General features: G+C 44.8%; 1 protein-coding gene across 9 annotated transcripts in view; it reads right to left on the bottom strand.

Annotated features, from left to right (window-relative positions):
• Nucleotides 1-22351, bottom strand: part of dysf (dysferlin, limb girdle muscular dystrophy 2B (autosomal recessive)) — a 58126-nt gene that overhangs the window by 1838 nt on the left and 33937 nt on the right. For 4 of the 9 annotated variants that reach the window (XM_031851116.1, XM_031851113.1, XM_031851112.1 and 1 more), the window contains 13 exons: nucleotides 21303-21362; nucleotides 16481-16492; nucleotides 15398-15496; nucleotides 9710-9838; nucleotides 9434-9589; nucleotides 9250-9341; nucleotides 7743-7913; nucleotides 7442-7584; nucleotides 5287-5426; nucleotides 5114-5202; nucleotides 4687-4782; nucleotides 4454-4595; nucleotides 1499-1598 (listed from right to left, as the gene is read on the bottom strand). In XM_031851116.1, the coding sequence (XP_031706976.1) occupies nucleotides 1499-1598; nucleotides 4454-4595; nucleotides 4687-4782; nucleotides 5114-5202; nucleotides 5287-5426; nucleotides 7442-7584; nucleotides 7743-7913; nucleotides 9250-9341; nucleotides 9434-9589; nucleotides 9710-9838; nucleotides 15398-15496; nucleotides 16481-16492; nucleotides 21303-21362 (1429 nt within the window). The remainder of the gene's footprint in view (nucleotides 1-1498; nucleotides 1599-4453; nucleotides 4596-4686; nucleotides 4783-5113; nucleotides 5203-5286; nucleotides 5427-7441; nucleotides 7585-7742; nucleotides 7914-9249; nucleotides 9342-9433; nucleotides 9590-9709; nucleotides 9839-15397; nucleotides 15497-16480; nucleotides 16493-21302; nucleotides 21363-22351) is intronic. The other 5 variants (XM_031851119.1, XM_031851118.1, XM_031851121.1 and 2 more) reach the window with 2 other exon arrangements.

Raw genomic sequence — 22351 nt, forward strand, 5'->3', positions numbered from 1 at the left:
TTTATTACAAACAAACATGGAATGCATCACATCTGGATGGATGCTGCTCCCCGGGTGCACAACAGAGAACGTGAAAGCTTTAATGAATTAATACCGTCTGAAACTGGACATCGATGTCTATAAAAACATTCAAATGTGCTACTTTTAGATGAAGAGGTTCCTAATATGTTCCTAAACTATATGAAACGAGTAGTTTGCCGGTCAAAGTACGACGCTTTTAGGAAACGCGTCTAAAGCTAAAGGAGGGTTGAAAGATGGATATCACTTTAAGATACCAGTTTCCCTTCCTGACTAGTGAGTGTGTTACGGGTGACTAATGGCCGATCCTGTGGCGACGGGTAGTTAGTAGAGTTCTGATCCCCGTTGACATTAAGTACGGAGGGATTGCTGCTTGACGGATGGCCGAGGGGAGACGAGATGTCCACTGGAAGTGTTTTTCCAGAGTGTCTTGACGGTGGGGCAGCAGGGAACCGGCTCGTGTCCGACCCCTCGCACACCGTGCCGGAAGATTAACAATCGGCGGTCCGCGCTGACGAGCTGGAGACAGGCGGGGGATGGAAGAAATGCTTTGAGGTGGCCACACACCCGCACGACCATACGAGGTGAAAAAACTCCCAAGAACGCTGCATCGGAGCGAGATGGTGACAGACAGGAGGAGATCTGGATCCCTCATCCTCCTCCTCCTCCTCCTCCTCTCGCACCGCAGACGGTCGCTCAGCAACGATGAAATGAAGCAGAAGAAAGGGAGGAAGAGGAGAGGAGTTATTTCAGGGGCAGGGGGCCGGGGCGGCGTCAGGGGTGAAGGAAAGGCAGAATTTGGACAGCTTGAGCAGAAAATAAAAAGAGTCGGCCCTTCCTCCGTCTGAAATGTGCCAGCACGGTGGAAATGGAAGAGCGTTAATTCTAAAGATAAATGTTATCGCAGTAGTTAGTCTGGACGCACATGTGGCGGCCCGGATGGATTTACCGCCTGACGCTCGGCCAGAGAGTCGGGGGAAAAAGTGTTTAAACGTCGGGGCCCGAAATGAATTAAGTGTATTTGTTCAAACAGAAGGGTTGTACGTATGAGTCTGAGTTACTGCTGCAGTAAGCCTTTAAGAGAGCGATGCACCTGGATCTCTTCTGCTGATCCTCAAACCGAGAAAAAGCAAAGTACGATCATTTTACGTGTGTTTTAGATAAAGATTGAACTGGAAGTCGTGCTTTAAAGATGTTTCTATGAGAAATACTGCTTATAAATGTGTAAAAATACATTATATTAGATAGGTTTGTGTTTCTGCATCATGGAAATCAGCATTTAAAGCTAAAGATGAAAGAAGTGAAAGAAATAGGATGTTCTCTGCTTTGTTTAAAAGTCTAAACAGGAAGAAACAGACAAACTTTAAATAGTCAAAATAAAAAATAAGAAGGCGACACTAAACCCATCGTCACCAAATCAATAACCAGTGTAAACACACACACACACACACACACACACACACACACACACGTGTTTTACCGAGGTAGTCGTCGAAGGAGAACTTGTCATTGTCCCAGATCTGGATGGTCAGTTTAGGAGCCAGTTTAGTCTCGGCTTTATCCAGACTCCAGAAATGTTCCTGCAGACACACAGAGAGGCCAGAGGGAAATAACAGACGACAAGCTGCAATATGTCTTGTAGGATCTATATTCACTCCATTTGTGTTTCTAAAGCCACAACTTTCATTGTAAAGTCAAAGTAACACTTTTGTTCTGAAGGAGAAGCAGATTGTGTACGCAAATCAGTTTAATTATGTTTTCTAAAGCTTCTTCTGAGACCATCAGCTCATCTCTTCTTCTACTGTTCATGTCTACTTGGTGCAACAATACTTTAAATAAAACTGTGCTGGATGACGAGACAGAGGAAGAGAGACGCTCTAGGAGACATGATGGGAGGCTCGCGTCAGTTTGCAGCAGCACTCCATCGAAACATCTCTCACCACATCACCACTTCCACACTTTCTATCTGCACGCACACACACACACACACACACACACACACACACACACACTCGTCTCTGGGTGTGTGTGTGTGTGTGTGTGTGTGTATTATACCTATTATCGCCTCTGGTGAGTTCACACTAAACTGCCAGACAGTATCTGATCCTGTCTCACCTTTGTGCTAATGGGCTTCACTCTGCAGCTGGTTGCATGCTGAGTTTCCTCCCGCTCTCTTTCCATTCCCTCCCTCCCTCCCTCGCTCTTTTCTATCCGTGCGTGTGACACTTTGGCTGTTGTTATGTTGATAAAAAAAAAATTAAATTGGCTTTTCACACCTGAAATAAATATCGGTCCCCTGTGATACGCAGTAAATGTCAATACGTCACTGTAACGTTCCTGAAAATACTCGAGGTGTGGGAGATTTTCCGCGAGCTAAAAAGCTGCAGTCGCCAACGTCTGCTCTGTTTTTAGAGACTTAACGAATGAGCAGGACAGGTGATGATCGATTTAAAGCAAAGTGAGGAGAGAGAGGCTTTAGGCATGACTTTAAAAAGTGAGTTTTCTTTCCCACATGCTGATTTCCTGCCCGAGTCGTATCCAGGAATCCGAATTCGGTGCCCAAAACCACTTCAGCTGGCTCTGAGTTAGAGTTCGGGGGTCTTACTGGATCTGATCCTGGACACTATAAACTGTGGCTCTGTCAAGACCTCTCCTCTCACAGGGGTAACAATAAGTTGTTGTTGTTACGTTGTCGTTGACATTGTTCATTTTCTTTTTTGTAGGGCTGTCTGGGAGTGGGCGGGGCTTCATAGACCCAGGTGAAGTCTGTATTATCATGTGACAGTTGTTATGTGCTGAGCCACAGCTGGAAATAAACAACAACACAAAAGACTTTAAACGCTTCCTGTTTTGCGTGATCTTTTAGAGAAACCAGAGGATTTAAACTCACTATTCAGACGTTTGGGACTCAGTCTCTGCTGATCGTCCTCTGAATACGATGCTCATAACGTCAGCGATGCTTGGCGGAGCAAACACAGTGTAGAGTTTCGCTCAACGATACGTCTGATATTTGCAACAAAAAAAAAAAACCCTCCGAGTGTGTATGTCTCAATGACTCCTCTCTGCTGCCTGTGCTATGACTTCACACTCACTCTCTAAATCACAGTCTAAATCCCCATCATGCTCTCACACTTCATAACAACACACACAAACACTGAGAGTAAACACACTACTCCCTGTGCGTGTGTGCGTGTGTGTCTGACTTTATCCACAGACTTTGTCCAAGTACATTAAGTTATCACTCCACAGCTGTCAAAAGCAGGGGTGGGACGCTGTACACGAGTGTATGTGTGTGTGTGTGCGCACTCTGCAATATCTAACAACATCAATCAACTTCCTTTTTGTTGCCAGACTGCAAAGTACAGGGTCTTGTTCAGTCTTCTCCCTCATGTCCTCCAACCCTCTTTCCCCCTCTCTCTCCAAATAAGCTCTATCAAGTCTTATTATTGACATGCTAAACTACATACCGTTTGATTACATACATTTTAATAGGGAAAACACTTCTCTTAGTCTTATAAACATTATCTTTTCTCAGATTATTTGTTATTTGCACTTATGCAAGCACTTAAGGAGGTAAACATTGTTAAATAAGTCATCCAGAACCCCTTGATATATACATAAATATATATATATCTCAACGTGTTTCATGAGCTGCAGTACAGACAACAAGCGTCGATGGTGTTGCTGATCAGCCCCTGTGACTCAGTGATTATATCACCAACCTCTGAGGTTTCTGGCTTCATGAACTCAATTTCTGGCTCCAGCGAAAAACTCTCCACCCAGTAGAGGTTTTTATTCTTTTTTTAAATACAGTTTAAAACTGCCCCCTCGTCTTCTCAGCTGCTCGCTGATTGAAGATGCTGCTACGAGCGAGCGAGCGCCGTCGTAAAACACGTCGTCTGCGGACGGCTGAAGAGGCTCGACGCTCTCGCCAAGTAAAGCAGACGACAGCCGTGCTGTTATTCCAGCTCTCAGCGCCGTGTTGTTGCAGCGCTGGATGTTTCTGTCGAGGCTCAGAGATTCAACAGAAGCATCTCATTGACTCCTCTTTCTCCTAAAAATGTCCCTTCATTATTCTTGTTAATTGCCGGCCGCAGCAGATTAGTCAAGAACGGAAGGGATGTACAATTAATGGATTAATCAATTTCAACCAGGTTAAATAAACACACGGAGAGCAAGAAGAATACCGTGAAGGTATTAGAAAAGGCACAAAATAACACGAGTAAAGAGTAATACTATTACTCCCTAAAACAGCAGGACATTGTAGTTTTCATCAAACGTTACTCAAACAGGAGGAAATCTGTTGGGGACTACTTTCAGCGGCGGATTAATCCTCACTTAGTGCTTTGTGGCAGCAGGACGGTGCATGCGGGTGTATTGATTGGTTCCGAAATATTTCTCTGTTTGGCGTCACGTCAACAGATGACGGGCTCACCTTCCTGTCGACGATGCACAGCTGCTCTGCAGGTAGATAGTGGAAGGGGAACAGGAACCTGTAGTTGAAGTTCCCCTCTCCGCCCAGCGAGCGGTAGTGGACGTCGGTCTTCTGCTTGTTGTGTTCGTGGCCGTCGAGCCAGCTGAGAGAGAGAGAGAGAGTTTCACGGTTATTCATTCTTTGTTTGATTCAATAGTTTCAAAAGAGAACGAAAATGAAACGATTGAGTTCACCTTTTGACGTAGATGTCGCTCATCTTCTCCCCGGTGATGCCGACATCGTCCAGGATGACGTCGCTGGTGTTCCAGATGATGCAGCGCAGGAAGAACCTGAACGAGAAGCAAAGCTGTTGACGTGTTCATCGGTGTGTTGATTGCAGTTCGTTTGAATGATGTCGTTATTATGTGACTGGCAGAATGATGGATTGTAAGACAGTGAAACTCACCACATGGTCATTTTCTGGATTGATTGATTGACTGACTGACTTACTGAACAAAGACTGATTGACACTAATTGATTAATTGAAACAAAAACTGATTGATTGACTGACTGACATTCTAATGTATTGACCGACTGACTGGTCAACACACTTATTGACTGAGCGACCTTCTGACTGACTGACTGATCAGAGTGTGCATGTCTGAACGCGTGTGCTCCTACTTCTTAGCCTTGCGTGGCGTGACGTTGAACGGGGGTCCGGGGGTTCCCAGGGATTTGGGGAACAGGTCCACCCACATCGTCAGCCGCCCCTGACGGACAGCGCCAACGACCAATCAGAAGACGGAAAATGGACAAGGGACAACCAAAGAGAATTCATACTGAGTGTGTGTTACCTGCTCTATGTCAGGCTGGAGGGGGCTGTAGAGGGGTCTGGTCTCCACATGTTCGGGGACAAATCCCAGCTTCCTCAAGATGAGGAGGGACAGTCGCTCCTTCATTGGACCGAGGTGACGTTTGGACACGTTTTTGTCTTCTACACACACACACACACACACACACACACACACACACACACAGACGGAGGTTTGAGGCCACAGTGCTCTTTAAAGGACTGTTAAAGCTCTCTGAGTGGAGAATGGAAACACAGAACACTGGGTGGACTGGGAGGAGAGCGGTTCACAGAGGAATTATTCATTATTCATACACTCACACAAATACAGTCTAAGCTGTTCGTTGGTCTCTGCATCACAAACGAATGAGGAAAATATCTGCGGCGCTTCCAACCAAAATATCAAACTAACGTCAAACGTTTATGACCGTAAACTCAGAGTCACCTCGACTCTGAGAGGAGAGGAAGGAGAGACTGAGGAGAGGAGATGAAGGAGAGGAGGAGAGGGGAGGAGGAGACTGAGGACCAGAGCAGAAGAGGAGACAATAAAGGAGAGGAAGAGAGGAAGGAAAGACTGAGGAGAGGAAGCAAGGGGACAAATAAGGAGAGCAGATGGGGAGGGGATGAGGAGACAAAGAAGGAGGGGAGAGGAGAGGTGAGATAGAGGAGGAGTGGAGAGGAGACAAAGGAGGAGAGGTGCGAAGAGGAGAGGAAACAAAGGAAGAGCTGAGAGGGGAGAAGAAGAGGAGACGAGAGAAGACAAGGAAACTAAGGTGAGAGATCAGGAGAAACAGAAGTTTGGACGTGAAAAGAACAGAAATGAATCAGGAAAAAGGAGAGAAGAGAGGAAGGTGAATGAAAAGGCGGCCATAGAATAGATGAGAGAAGGAAAGGTGAGAGAGTGACGACTAGTGAAGAGAAGGAAACCAAAAAGTAGAGGACAAAGGGAGCAAGGCAAGTGAAGGAGAGATGTCAGAAGAGAGAGGAGCAAACGCCGGTATAAAGGAGAAAAAAGAAACAAGTTGAAACAAAAAGAGGAAGTGAGAGGAAAGAGGAGTGAGGAAAGAGGAGTGAGGACAGAGGAAAGAAGAAGACCAAGGAGACCAAACAACAAAGTAAGAACGAGAGGAAAGAAACCAGAGGAGTGAAGTATGAAACCAAAAGAGAAAGAAGGTAACGAGGTACAAAGCGAGGAGAAAAGTAAAAAAAAAAAAAAAAGAAGAAAAACAGAGAGGAAGAGGAGCGCGGCCTCTCGGCCAATTAGCAACTGCTCTTGACGGACAGCAGGCTGACGCACGGTCACCGCGGCAACTGTGTAAAGAGAACGCGGCCGGCACTCCTCGCTAACCTAGAGACGACCACCATGTTGACGTTGGCTTGGACGCACACACACACACACACACACACACACACACACGTTCCATGTCTGCAGCGATGAAGGTTATGGTTGTTGTTTTGGTGATTTGTGGTACAACTCTGTGTATGTGTGTGTGTGTGTGTGTGTGTGTGTGTGTGTGCGTGTGTGTGTGTGTAGGGGTGAAAAATTAATCTTGAATATTTATCTCATTGCTCCGCTCTTCAGGTGGTCCTGTGGTTTAACTCCCTCCCCCCCCATCCTCTCTCCCCCTCCTGCTCCCAACTTCTGCAGTTTTAGTCGCAGAGGAGAAGATGGAGGGAAGATGGAGGGAGATAGAGACGTGGACAATGATGGGGAAAAGATGGAGAGAAAACAGAAGAGAAGAAAAGGAGTTAGGAAGTGTAAGGGGACAGGAGGAGCAATAATAGAGGAGGGGGGGGGATGGAAGAGAAAACAGGAAGGAGAAATGTAGGAAGCAAGACGGCAAAGAAAGGAAAGAGGAGGTAATGGTGAAGAAGAAGAAGAAGAAGAAGAAGAAGCGGTCAAATGTTGAAGGTAATAAAAAAGAGTTCACGTACTACCCAAGTAAGTACATAGAGTACACAGTGTACGACATGTGTCCTGTCCCTCCTGCACCAAACAAATGACGTTGGCCAGGCGGACATCACTGTAACAGGACACAACCTGACCGTTAGCTTCATCGCTCTTTCACCTTTTTAGTATCGTAGACAAAAGAGACAATATATCTGTTGGTGCCCTGAAAGTCTTTATATTTGATGATTCATGAGCGTCCGTCTCTCACCCAGGTCTGCAGCGGTGTACCGGTCTCCTCTGAAGTGGACTACGTCGTCCTGGTAGACGGGCTTCCTCAGGTTTCGGCGCTCACACACTCTGTACAGCAGCTGTCTGGGTGTCAGCTGGTCCCGCCACTGGTTTACCCCCGACCTAATGGGCGAGAGACATGGAGAGAGAGTGGGTTAGATAGAGAGAGAGGGGCTGGAAAAGAGACTCATTTTACAGTGATATTTGGTAATAAATTCTACTGATTTTGCGCGATAAAAAGATAAACCTGAGTAAGTAAAGATCAAGAAGAGGCTGCTCACACGCAGTAGGACTGTGGCAGGCCGCACATGGCCCCGTATTTGGACAGGAAGCGGTTCTCCAGGTCGATCACCGTCTCTCCGATCTTCTCGTCTTTGGTCAGCATGTCGTGGTCGTACAGCATCACCCGGAGGTCCTTCTCCAGCGGGAGGGAACAGGAGAGCTCGAACATCCTGGAGGGGGAAAAAGAGGCCGGAACAGAAGGAGAACAGTCTGAGCTCGGATTCAGGCACTAATGATGTCTATGACGAGGCGTAACATGACAAGATATTTTCTTGTAGCGAGGTATTCTTTGATGTGACATGATGTAACAGATTGCAACATAAGATTTTGTGAGTAACAGTTTGTAACGTGTTGTGACGGCCCACGACAGGATGTGACATGATCATTTCTAATTTGTGACCTGAAGCCAATGCTGAAGCGTCTTAAAACTTGCATTCTCTCTAGTGTCCACCAGGGGGCGACTCCTCTGGTTGTATAGAAGTCTATGAGAAAATGACTCTACTTCTCTCTTGATTTATTACCTCAGTAAACATTGTAAACATGAGTTTATGGTCTCAATTTCTAGTTTCAAGTCTTCAATACATTTTGTTCAGTGTTCGGTTGTACTTAACTCTCTTGTCTCACTTCTAGTTGGAAAAAGAACAAGATGGTGACGGCCAGAGTGCCGTGTTAAGCAATGTGACTCTGCGGGACATTTTGTGACATGACAATACATTTTGGGGATGTGACCAGGTGTTGGTATAGAGTGTAATGAGGTCTGTTTTCAAATATGTTAATGCCAATTCAGTCCTGATAGCATGCACAGTGACAGAGAACAGAGTCGTCACCTTTATGTCCAGGTGAAAGAACTGTGAATTGGACCTCTGATGATTAAACTTTAACCAGCTTTATATATGTTTGATAAAGGTACAAAACATGTCATGTGAGTAGGACTGTATCAGGAGCTGCACTGATTGTTCAACTGATCACAGAGCAGTTTTAGCTCCGCCCTCTGTGCCGACACTGGGATCGGTGTGTGTGTAGCGACCCCTACTGGCGTGAAAAGAAAGAGAAAGAGGGGAAAGTGATCAGACAGTGACATATTTAAAAGAGCACAAGATAAATCTGTCAACCTGTTGAATTCTAGCATGCAGTCAATCGTGCTCTCACTGTACACGTTGTGATGTCTTCATGGAAAGGATCGCCTTAGTTTTTAATCTGAGTAATGCGTTTGGGCTGGAAAGAGCAAATCCACCCCTCATTTAACATGTTACATGAGGATGGAAGAGAGTTTTCCTGCAGTGTAGCAGCCTGATCTTCTGTTGTCAAACCCTCCAACTATAACCACGATCATACGACGGTTAAACTGAGCCTTACACCTGGTTTTAGCTTGGACATGATCTAAGAAATGCACCCAAAACCTGTGAGTAAATGTACATGTTGGGTAGCTGAACCTGGGTGAAGTCCGGCTCCAGACTTTACTGGACTGGGTTAGAGAAAGTGAGAGCTTAAAGGGATGTCACGTACTTTCCCAAGACAGGGTCCAGTGTACCAGGGATGTAGTTTTCATGGTCGTTGATGGTCTTTTTCCCCAAAGTGATCTTCACGTAGGGGTCACACTGGAAACACAAAGCTTTCTATGAACTCATTTCTTCTCACGTCCCTGTTTTATAAAAATATAAAGGGATGAGTTTCTCTTCTCCCTTCGTACCTTCCCGTTGGTGTCTTTGGGCTGCAGTCCTTGAGCCTGGATGACGTAGACCCGCACCAAACACTCCTGGATGCCGTTGGGAGGAAGCTTTCTGAACTGTCTGGGGGGATTGGGGTCGGAGGGGTCTTCCGGCAGTGTGTAGATCTTGAACATACCCTGGTTACGGCAAGAGGGGAAATGAAGCATCGTGTTTACGTCTCGACGTGATGTCATTGGAAAGTTGTTTAGTGATTGAACTAAAGAAAATACAACGTAATGCAGCAGATTGTTTTTTACCTTGAACTCTCCCACCACTGAAGGGTCTTCTCCTTCCTCCTGAGTCTTTCCTCTTTGCAGCTTGAAAGTCTGACAGAAATCTGAGAGGCCTTCAAAACCCTCGACCTTCTCTAACTCCCGGCCATACACCTGAGGAAGAGGAGGAGGAGGAGGAGGAGGAGGAGAGGGGTTTATCACGACTTATTCCTTTGTTTTTACATGTGTTGGTGGTGTTGTTCACGCAACACTCAAATAACAAATAGGAGATGGACAGAGGGGTCGAAGGAGAGCGCAAAAGAGGAAAGAATGAGAGGTTACAGAGAGAGAGAGAGAGAGAGAGAGAGAGAGAGAGAGAGAGAGAGAGGTGAATGAGGGGAGAGGAGATAGGAAGGATGAGTGTGGATGAGGGAAAAGGAAGGAGGATGAGAAAAAGGAAAAAATCGAAGGAAATAGCGTCGCAGCTGAGTACATTGAACCAGTGTAATGCTGGTATTGGATTCTAAACTTGAGCCAAACGCTACTCAGCAGCATGTCACAGTCACACGTGTGCTGTACGTACTGTATCTGGGCAGGGACGTCTATGTGTCAGAAGCACAAAGAGATCCATTAGTTATCATTAGTGATGTTTGTCTACATCCGTCACACACACTTTCCCTCGTTCTGTTCCCATCACGGAAGAATGGCAGTCGCTGAAAAGGAGGACCGTTAGAGAGCGAGCTGGAAACAGTGGTTCACGTCAGCATGAACGGATTACTGATCGGGCCTACTGGGGTCAGCGGGGGCTGATTTACAAAATAAAAAAATAAAAACACAGAGCCATCACAACGAGGCTCGAAAGGACCAAAAACACAGAACGACTTCAAACCACCCAAATGACTACAGAGACACACAAAACAACCCGTACACAACTACAAATGACCCAATATTACAGAAAAGAGATGCAAAACAACCAGAAAATGACCACAAGGATGTGCGAAACAACTGAAATAAATCATAAAACAACCACAAAGAGACACAAACGACCCAATATTACGACAAAAAGACATAAAACAACCACGCAGAAATGTAAAAAGTCTTAAAATAGATGAAAAACAATCTCAAAGACACAAAAAGAACAAAAATAGATGCACAACAACTGCAAACAACGTAAAATGACCACAGAGATGCAAAACCAGACACTAACTTACTCAAAGTAGACACAAAAAGTCCAAGAACACACAACTACTACAAACAAAGTACTTTGAATCGAATTTAAAACACAATTTTGCCGAGCAAAATATATATTTCTTATATGATTTCTGTAAGTTGTGACACTGGTCTTTCATTGTCCATCTGCTGTCATGTCTTTGTAATTAAACAAAGAGGGTTAGTCAGGAAAGAGGGGGGGAGATGAGAGGAATGACGGGTATACTTGGTCTGAGGCTTGGGTGGAGATGGGGTGAAAGAGTTGGAAAAGCAGGGTGAGGATGGAGGGGGAGCAACAGGAGAACGAGAGAGTGATGAGGGGGGATGATGTAAACGAGAGAGAGGTCTGGAAACAGCGGTTCATTTCACTACTTGAGCACCAAACCCAGTACCAAGGGAGAGGGGGGACCAAGAGAGAGGCTTGAGACAAAGAACCAGGGTTTGTAGGGTTGATATATACCATTACATGCAACTTATTTAAATATAAATACAGCTATCCTTTAAATCACAATCATAGGAAGAGAAAAGCAGAACTATGGAAGCTTTTGTGGCTTTATGACGTCAAGTTCTCATGAAATCTGCTCACCAGCAAGCTAACGCTAACGTATTTCGTTTGTTAGATCCGTACTAAAGGTGTGAAAATGTTTTGCTGTCTGGTCTTTGATTTTTACATGTGTTGCATAATTTGATGCCTGTCAATTGAGCGCGTAGCACAAGCTGAACTAAAGTAGATGAATGCATCTTTGTCTCTACGATGTTGGAGGTGAAACGAAAGGATTCAAAAATAATCAAGTTCAATAATCGAACCGTAACTAACAAAACTAACAGTCGTTTTATTACTTCCTGTGTGCTCATTAGGTCTTTTCTCTCCCTTCACGATTCAACAGAGTTAATCGCTTACTCGCCCTCACTATTAAAGAAGTTCAACCATCATGTAGCAGAAAGCAAATTTGTAATTTGATGATGCAAACGAAAGGCAAAGTGTGGAAACACTGGCTCACTGGAGTACGACAAACACACAATCCTCCCGCACCAAACCCAGTACCAGGGGAGGGAGTGAAAGGAGGGAGGAGGTGAAAGAAGGGAAGGGGGGGGGGAGAGAGGTGAGCCGAGTCATAACGAGGACAGAAACAGCGGCGTCTTTGTGACGGACGAAAAATAAGAAGCCAAACCAATTCTACTGTCAAGGAATAAAGGAGGGAGAGAGAAGGCAGGAGAGAGGAAGAGAGAGGAGGAGAGGGGAGGAGAGGAGAGGAGAGGGGAGAGCCAAGGACAGAGACTCCACTGAAGGTAGAGGTGGAGAATTGGTCTTTATCCGATGATATGAATGATACTTTTAATCGATTTTAAATTTAGATAACGTTTGAATACACAGCCGATGGAGGCACATCAGGTACTCTAAAACGCCACTTCTTCTCAGACCGATAACTCAGTCAAATATGAACACACAGACATGACACACACATATATTTAGATTCAGTGATCTGTGACATCTACCACAAATAAAACACCAATAAAAACACTCAGAATTCACAGACAAAAGGCACTTCTTACACATCCAGAACTTGCCTGAGAATCTTCATGTTTTTAAGTTTTCTTCATTATCGAGCTAATCTGTTCATAGTCGTATGTACATTCATGGTTACACTGCAAACAGACACTGCTAATAGCTAATCCTGCATTATTTACATTTACATATACACATATATACAAGAGGAACATGGGGCGCAGTTCACTCTATTTGAAAAGGCCTGTTCTAATCCACCAGCAGCTGGTTTCTGTTTCTTGCTCTCTGAGGGTGCAGCGTTACAGATGTTCCACAACTGTAACTTTCCAGAGGAGAAGATATGTTGTTGTTCTTCAGCATTAAAACAAAGAACTTCTGTTGTGATGAGCTCTTTTCACTTTGTGCTGAATCAACAGCATAACAAAGTAAAACTGCGAATGATTCACCTGCTCAGACAGTTGATTTAGCGGATTAAGTTACTCTGAAAAGTTCAAGTTAAAGAGATAATTGCTTATTTCCACAGCTCATTTTCTGCCACCGGACTAAAGTGCTAAATTGATGATGCAACTGTGGAGGATGTGCAACGGCGGGGAGCAGATGGACACGGAGAGGAGGCGACGGCGGCGCCGAGGCCCGAGAGGACAGGTGAGGATTTTGTTAAGAAGCTTAGAGTTTAAGCCAAAGCGAGGCTGGAAAGCGCGTCTCAGCCGACGGTAGCAAACCCGGGCAGAGGGAACAGAGGAGGGCGAGGAGGAAGGAGGCGGCAGCGAAGGGGTGAGAGGAAGGTGAAGGGTGGTTTGGAAAGGTTGGAAACAGTGGCTCATTTCCCCGAGACAGTAGCAGATCTGACTGAATGGGGTTGTCAAAGGAGAGGAAGGAGGGAGTAAATAAAAAGGAGGCGTTGGCACGTGGGAAGGAGTGAGGAGAGGGTGAAAGGGAGGCAAAGCGACGACGGAACCGGCGGCTCATTGGTCCGTTTCGCTTGTTTCCATCCAACTGTCGAGTGAAGTTTGAAGCAAAGTTTTTGAAATGTCGCAAAAAAAACAACCAAACTCAAAGGCGACTTCGATGCGTTTCCATCGGCGGGGGTGAAAGCATTTAATAGGCTTCCTGAAGGAGAAAATGGAAATAGCCGGTCAAGGGTCAACGACTATTGGGGAAAGTGTTCTCTGTTCTCTGCTGCGCCGTTCAGTTCGAGCCACGTTTTAGTGTTTTAATACGAAGGAAAGGACACAAGAGCATGTACGGCATGGCCTTCCTGCTCCTTAGAGGATCCTCTTCAAATACCTTTGCATGAGATCGATCGATACCTCGGCTTTCAACATTTTTCTGAAAATGTATTTACGGCACAATGAGTTTGATTTTCATAGCAAAAAAAACACAGTTTAGACTCAAGTAATCCCTCTCAATCACCACTTATGAGCCACTAGAAGTTTGTCTTTTCTTATTTTGCTGAGTTCGGGATGTTTCTGGGCGTCAACCTCAACAAAAACGGAGCGCCCAGGAGCCAGATTGTTATCTAAGAGGAAGCTACGAAAATGGCGCCTGAAAATACAGCAAGGCGAAACTACAGCTTGATCCAAAACGAGAGAGAATCTACTGACGGCTTTCACCCTCCGGGGAGGAGAGGACGACTGACTAACAAATCCTACTCATTGTGCCTTTAACCTTCCATGAACCTCTATGTAAAAGCTTTTTAGTCATCGAAACATGCAGAAAACTGATATTACAGCTGCGAAACCAGCCAAACGCTCTACGAATGAACAGAGGACAGACTTAAAGCTGCACTGATGTGAAATGGCTTTCCAGGGAGAGGTTAGAGGTCTCATTTAAAGGCAATAAAAAAAAGGCCAAATCCTGACACGATTAGTCATTTGTTTGGGCATCAGACAAGAAGACTGACGTGTGCTTTGAGTCCCGCCGGAGGGAAAAGGTCGACGTTTAGGGCCGAGAGAATTCGGGATGAGGGGTTGAAGAGAGCGTGGGCGATGGCGGAGGGGCTCCGGGGACGGCGGGTGAAAAGAAACGAGAGACCAAAGACAAGACAGCTGACGTGCTCCCTCGTCTCGGACCAGCCAACATCGTAGAAAACGGCCCGTTTCTCCTGAATCCGTCCCACTGCGGCGACCCCGAGGAGAATTCAACACGGATGAGTCATCGGAGTCAGACGGAAAAGCGGCCGAAATGTCACGGCGCCCGGGCCGCGAGGACGGGGCATGAGAAGAGAGGGGGAGGACGAGGGAGGACGGGGGAGGACGGGACTGATGGAGGGACTGATGGAGGGGGAACTGGCAGGAGTGCAAAAATGTGATTTAAATGGTGAAGTTTAGGGCAAAACAAAGGGCTGCACTGTCTCCATCTTCTTCATGTTTTTTCTCCATCACTCTCTTTCTTTTCCTTCATCTTCACCTTCTGTCACTGTTTTCTTTTTTCTCCAACGTTTTTTTTACACAAATATTAATTTCTCTTTATTATTTCCCTGGACAATGAATAATCAAATTACTAGAAAAGCGGTAGAAGAACTTATTACACAATATAGCCTGGAGTATGTAAGTGAAAATAATACATAAATACGTACAAATAAATAGAATGCAAAGCACAATGACTCAACATGAGGAGTTGTTTTCGTGCCATCACGATTTAGAAACCTCCCCGTTACCTCAGAGTGAATAATTAGCTGTTAGAAAAACATAAAGTACTTTTGTTGGGTTATCGTGTGTTCGAAACAGTCAGCGGACAGTTTACTTGTACAGGAACTGGGTCGGATGAGTGAGACATACAAAGTTACCTCTAAAAAGTAATTTTACTGGTTTCCAACTTTATTTCTAAACTAAATGTCCATATACTTCATAAGTTATCATGACATTGCCGCCTCCTAAAAAGACGCTGATGCGGTATAACCACCAAATGCTTCATCGGACTAAAAACCCAGATTATCAAAGCACATTTGGTTATTTTCTGTCTGTTGTACATTTGTTTTTAAATGGACGGAACATGTTTAATCTTTAATGTCTCACCTTCAGCGTGTCTAAGCCTCTCTCCAGGTACGTCCCGTACTTCTTTTTCTCTCCGGTCGAGGCGTAGAACTTACTCCACCAGTCCATGAACTCCTCTTCCTGTTGGTCACAGATGCAGAGGTCAGAGGTCGGCAGGTTAACAATGAACAGGAGGAGCTAAATGGAGCGTTAAAAAGATTGTAATGATTTCATAAGCCACTTTCAACGTCTAAATTCAGGGCGTGACTTGTGACATGAAGTGGGTATTTCTCCTCAACCGTTCATAGATCCAAACTTTGTATTTAATAAATCAGAGTTCATGTCCTCTCACACCAAACGGTCCGTGGCTCCTAAAATGAACCCGACATCGTTGATTCTGCTAAACATCTGAACTCCTGTGAGTGATGACCTTTCACCTTTTAAAACACACACGCAGTGAGTGCCGTTCGCATTTAGTAGAGAGCAGCTCACCGCCGGGCTCAGAAATAACCCGCTTTTCATGATTTTTTCCAATGATCGCATGGCAATGTAGAGCCAGCCAAGTCACGTCAACGCAAGTAAAAAAATGCCTCTGGTGGCTCCCTGGCATTAAGGTCACGGTATACGGGCGATCTGAGGCAATGGAAACATCAGGACGCAGAGGCACAAAGGGGACAAAACCAACACGGACAAACGTTGCAAAATGTATGTTAACATATGAATGAAAATAATCCTTCTGCTGCTTTTACATCTCTGATACACGCGTTGTATATTTATTAAACTGAGGCGGATGGCATGAATCTTTAATCTTCAACTACGGTTGTTATGTATAATAATGATGTTATGTAATGGCTGTTAGTAAAGTACGAAAGTTACGAACAAAAATATGTTTAAATAAGTCAGCGTTCACTTGGTTTCACACATGATACGAACAGCAGTCTCCTGGCTGTTTGTTTGACCTAAAGCCTTCACTCCCACAGACCCTTAATGATGAATTCGATGCTGAATGAGAGATTGCATCGAGTTACAGACGCTAGTAAAACAGAGGCATGACACTTTCAGAGTGTAAACACAATGCTCGATAACTTATTCATAAAAGCAGTTTTTACTCGCTCACAGACTTACCCATTGTAACATCTAGTGTTGGCGTTAAAAGACAGGTCAGACAGTTAATTTCATCTCACACTTCACTCGTAATCAATGCAACCAAACACTAAAACAACAGGAATAAACACATTTTAAGTAGCTTTTCAAACACATTTCATTACACGTATTCTCATTAGACGTTAAGGTGTTTCATTCCAAAATGAAACACACACCATTTAAGAACAAAAAAAGAAAGAAAGAAAGAAAGAAATCCCTCTATTACAGAACGACTGCTGGCATGAAGGTGAAGGCCGTTAAAAGTCTTACTCTTACAGCCATGAGTCATCCCGAGCGCTCACAATGTCGTTCTGTTTTGGAGAATAATGTTTTGAAATGTTGACTGATGGCTTTTTGTGGTTTGGATACGAGTTATTTTGATTTATATGATATGATTTTATGTTTTGAGGTGGGGTGTGTGTGTGTGTGTGTGTATAACATCTTTGAATGAAACCCTGTTTTGTGTTTTTATCAAGCATGAAGCTGCCTCATCCATCAAATTTACTAAAACTCTGTTCACATTGGCAACGCCGAGCGCTCTATTTAAACCTTCGCTTCTGAGCATTTTCTCACAGAAACAAAAAATTCTGAGTGAGTGTGTGTGTTTGTGTGTGTTGGCCCTGACGCAACGGGGAAACAACGACTACAAAGATGGGGAATACCGAGGGGACAGATCAAACTACCAGCCCCTACCCTGTCTCTCTCTCACACACACACACACACACAGTCCCCGCTCTGCAACCTTCAACCCTCCCAGGACCACTCCAGCTTAAAACACATTCATGACGCATGCACCACTTTTTCCTTTGTGTGTGTGTTTTAGTTTGTGTGTGTGTGTGTGTGTGGATGCAGAACAAAAGTGCTCTTATGGCACTGGGTTGGTGTGGAATCCCCTTTCTCCTACTTCCCACAGACACACAACACACACACACACACACACACACACACCGAAGGGGGAAAACTATGGAGTTCCTAATTTTTCCAAAGTGGCAGCATGGCATGGAAAAGGGCAGCACGTGGAGGGCATGACACACACACACACACTGTGTCTGACGCGTGAAGTGTCTGGTGTGCGTTAACGTGCCCTCTGTGTGCAGCCGGTGCCAAGCATTGATGACAGAGGCGCCAGGAATTGTGTGTCAAGGTGTGTTCACTCGAGTCCGCGGCTCCTGATTCAGACAGATTAAGGCCGCCGGGGGAGCGCTCCAGACTGCGACGGGTATTTAGTGTACATGCAGCGGTCTGTTCAGGGTGTCGGTGTGGTTTGCAGGCTATCATTACGCCCTGCAGGCAAAGCCAGGCTAACCAAAACCCAGACTGGCACTGCCAAGAACTCCGAGCGACTGGCTTTACGTAAGAGCTCTGAGCTGCTGCGTAAATGCTTTTTAGAGGGGAAATCCCGTCCGCGGCGGTGGGAGAGGTCAGAGGTCAAAGCGGCAAAGCTTGAAGCTGGAAGAGCTTGCTGAAAGGAAAAATGAAGTCTCATAGAAACCAAAACTGACAGAGGGTCCGGGAGCTTTTTGTTGACAATTCAATATCAAGAAGTTGCTCTTTTAAACAGCCCACAAAGTGTAAATAAAAGTGATAATCACCGACGAGTTCCAGGATACCAAAGTTTACGGTATGAGCTGAGGAACGTCACATGACCTCACATGATGTACAGCTGCTAGACAGAGTGCAGAGTTGTTGTTAAACGGGTGGGAGGATAATTTAAGGAAAAGTGTTGCGACAACAAGCCTCGTTGCGCCTCAAGATATTGCCTCCTTTGGTGTTTTAATTAACCACAAAATATATTGTTTGTCCTCTTTACGACGACACGCACGGTTTTATGATTTGACGTTGTTTTCAGATCACGCCAGAACTGAATCACTGTCGAAATGCTGTTGACAGTTGAGAACTATGATTAAAGTTTAGCTTAGGTACAAAAACGAGAGGAACATTGTGGTTTGAGATGAATTACTAGTTCATTGACTGTCTTTGTTGACCCCCATCCACCCTGACCTCCTCCTCATGCAGACTTTGTCGCTCTAGAACAATGTCACCTGACTTCCTCCTGTTGTTCTGAGGAGGACAGACTCATTTTGATGTTGTTGTTGGAGTCTATCGTGTTGCTGCAAAATCTCTCAGAATGTTTGAACTGGGTTGAGATTTGGTGGTCCTGTTGTTGGATTTCGAAGTAACTGACGGCCACCTGAACACAAATACCTGGTGAATACTAAACAAGTGGAAAAAAATAATTGGTGAAGGATGTGGAAAGACTGGAATAGATGTTGTGTGTGTTTGTCATTCCCTCCGCTGTGGTTTCAAGGCAGAGCACCAAAACCTCAAGTACAAACCTGTGGCATTGTCACGTAAATAAATGTCTTCTTTTCAATCACTGATTGACATTACACAGCAGTGACTCCGTCTATATCAAGTCCCTGAAAGCTTTTCCATTCGCTGTTCTACGCTCTTTCTTTTTGAAAAGTCTTGCAGGAAATGATGCATGTCAGATTTCTGGCTAGTTTGGAATAAGCTAACTACCAACTGGCTTGTAGCCTAAATACTTTAGGTGTCTCGGTTGCATTAAAGCCATTGGACCTCATGCAAGAGCGTTTTATGTGTTCTTATCTTAACTTTGTCTTTACGAGCGAGCCATGTCAGATTCGGCAAACGCTTCATACTTCAGGTAACTGTGTCAATGACGTAAACATAATGAATGCCACCTGTGTGTAAATTGCCGCACGTTCATTAGAATTGTCAATTAGCATAGTTAATGTCAAATATTCATTACAGCAGCTTTAAAAATCTTTTTAACCAAATTTTGCCCAGATTTCAATCTTTTGCACATCATAACTAGACGGATTGACGTAGCACATGCCTGAGCAGAGACGTGTGTTTTGGGTGACATTTAGGAGCTGTTAATTCTGAAGTGTCCGATAAGCTAAAGTCTAACTGGTGGACTTGTAAAAAGCAATACACCCGTGTCATCCAGAAGTGCACAGACACATTTGGACGACATTCTGGGCAGCGAAATATGTGCAGCATTCAGATTCTGGAGGTGAACAGCAGCTTACATCAGTCTGCGGTTGAAATTAGCAGAACAAGAAAAACAACAATGATTTAGTGAGCTATTTTGACATCTTGTTTCTGGTCACAGTGTCATTATAGGGCCATAAATGTGTGTTTCATAAACCCCCCAAAATGCCACAAAGTCAGCTGGCATGAAGCCATTCCAGTTGGTTTGTCTGGTTCTAGAAGCAGCCGGGAAGGATTTATGGAACGAGAGGCCAACGACAACGTTTTCAGAGCGGGATTATAACCGAACGCGACTGTTTTTTGGCGACGAACTGCGATAGTTTTGATGAGAATTAATGGCAAAGGATAGACGCAGCACAACCGCAATTTTTGAAGGGGCACAAACTTGGAAAAAACCCAAAACCAAACGCAACTACCTAAAGGAGGGAGTGAAAAAAAGAAAAACGGACGCTGGTTTGATGCAAAACCATCATCAAGCCGATGAAACGTGACACACAATGTTCATTTTCCATCTGAGCGCCGTTAGATCTGAAACATCTCGAAGGGGGGTCGGTGCCTCCGAGGTTTGAGGAGCCATGACGCTACCGACAGCCGATCTTCTTAAACCTTTCCAACTCTGAAACTGAATCCGACTGATCCGCCTTGGAAGCCGCTCCGCTGAGAGCGCGCGCACACACACACACACACACACACACACACACACACACACACACACACACACTCGGCTGCAGTAATCTGGTAATCATCAGACATACGCCCATGATTAAGGAGCCAGGATTTACGGCACATGAGAGAGCGAGCTTTGGGTCTCTGGTGCCATGAGATATTAGTCCGCCCTCTTTTCTCCTAATTTCAGTCGGAACTGATTCTTTTCATTCCCTCTGTGTCTCCTTAAGTCACTTTCTCCCTCTTTAACCCTCTCTCATTTATCCATCCCTCCCTCGGCCCTTTAGTAACTGTCTGCTAACGGAGAGTTGTGGTGTAGAGGATCTATAGCAGCTCTGTTGACTTTGGCCCCGGCCAGACAGAAAGCCGAGCCCTTAATTTGACTGGTTTCAATATCTGACCCTTAATAAAACAAATATCTATGTTTGGAGAGAAAGAAATCACCCCCAATTACTGTCGAGCGAGGAGGCAGCGAGCACTACTGGATGTGTGTATTTGTGTGCGCAGCCTGGTCCGGGTCAAGCTAAGTCTTCAAATTGACCTGGCTTAGATAAATAAAACGGAAGAATGTAACAAGGAGCGCGGGTCTCCCGTTCAGACCTGGGGTCGGGTTTCCTCCTTAACCACACGGCTCGGCGTGCGTTGCTCTGTAAAAAACAGGATTTCTTCAGCAGAAGAGTTTTTTGCTGAGCCGCGACCAAAAAAAGCGAAATGTAAAAAGTTTCTTCTTTCATCCCGGAGCGAAAGCACAACTTTTCCTTTGCTTTATCTCATTCCTTCCACGTCGGCCCTCATCTCTGTGCAGCCAGATTCCTCCATCAGTGTCTCACGTTAAATGAACTTCATCAATAACATATAAGGTTATGGATGCGAGTACAGACATGTATTTATGTTACCAATGTGAACAGATATACAAAAAGTATTAACTTTAATCTCTCACTAACATCACTCGTATTTGAATGGAAAATGGGAAGAAAGAAAGAAAGTAGTGCTGTATCTTTAAATGTCATGGATGGTAACAAATCAAGAATTAAAGCAGGTCAATGGAAAGTATGTTTGACATTCTGGTTACGCGTTTGAACATGAATGAATGAAGTTAAAAGATGAGTCTGTTACCTACATGGAGGCTGGAACTAGAGGCGGAAAGGTTAATCAAAGCTGAGCCGGATCCATCTGGAAGCTACGGAACACATGCACACACTTTCAGGTTAGCTGGTTAGCGTTAGCCACAATATTAGCATCAAATATCAGTGTTATATTGAATAAACAAGCAATTTATAATGGTTGGCATACACATTAAACACACTATTCTTTAACGCTAACATCATTAGACATTGCTTACTAACATCACCAGACGTATTAGTGACTCAAACACACAAAAACGTCGTCGTCACCATCGTGCGTTCCCCCAAACAGCAACAAATAATCAAAAAAACCTTGTTCTGTGAGGGAAAAACTGACTTAAATCAAACATGTTCTGTCGCTGGGAGGTCCCGCTCCGCGAGGTGCAGACGGCGGCGTTGGGCAAGCGTTGATCGGGCACGACAGAGGCCCAGATTAGAAAGACAAAGTGTTTACATGAGGTCACGGAGGAGCTGAGCACATGGAGGAGCAGAAGAAGAAGATGACAGGAAGGGGCGAGGCAGGGATGCTGTAAAACACCCAGCATGGACGCGAAAAACCTCGACATGTGGGCTCAAATGATGAAAAGGAGCAAAGTTGGAATAAAATACGTTTTACACATGTCAACACATTTCAACAACCCACTTGGACTCCGACATCCTGATGAACATTAGCTTAGCTCATACTGTACATTTCTGGACCTCCCTTGTCACCGAACATTTAATGCCGCCCCCCCACAAACACAATAAGACAATCGAGTTTTTGCATCAGCGCAAGAGAACAGGAAAAAAAATGATGTGTGTGTGTGTGTGTGTGTGTGTGTGTGTGTGTGTGTGTGTGTGTGGTTTTGGGAGTGCAGGGGGTCGGTGTCGTAAGTATGAGGTAACAGCTGTATATTAGAGACAGTCACATGATGTTAAATCAAGAGTGGAAGAGAGAAAGAGAAACAGCTTTTGACCTCATCGATATTAAATAGTTTGTGTTTGAAACGCAGTAAGACGTGTGTGTGTGTGTGTGTGTGTGTGTGTGTGTGTGTGTGTGTGTGTG

Source organism: Anarrhichthys ocellatus, unplaced genomic scaffold (genome assembly GCF_004355925.1).
Source record: "Anarrhichthys ocellatus isolate YVR2014 unplaced genomic scaffold, GSC_Weel_1.0 scaffold11, whole genome shotgun sequence".
NCBI lineage: Eukaryota > Metazoa > Chordata > Actinopteri > Perciformes > Anarhichadidae > Anarrhichthys > Anarrhichthys ocellatus.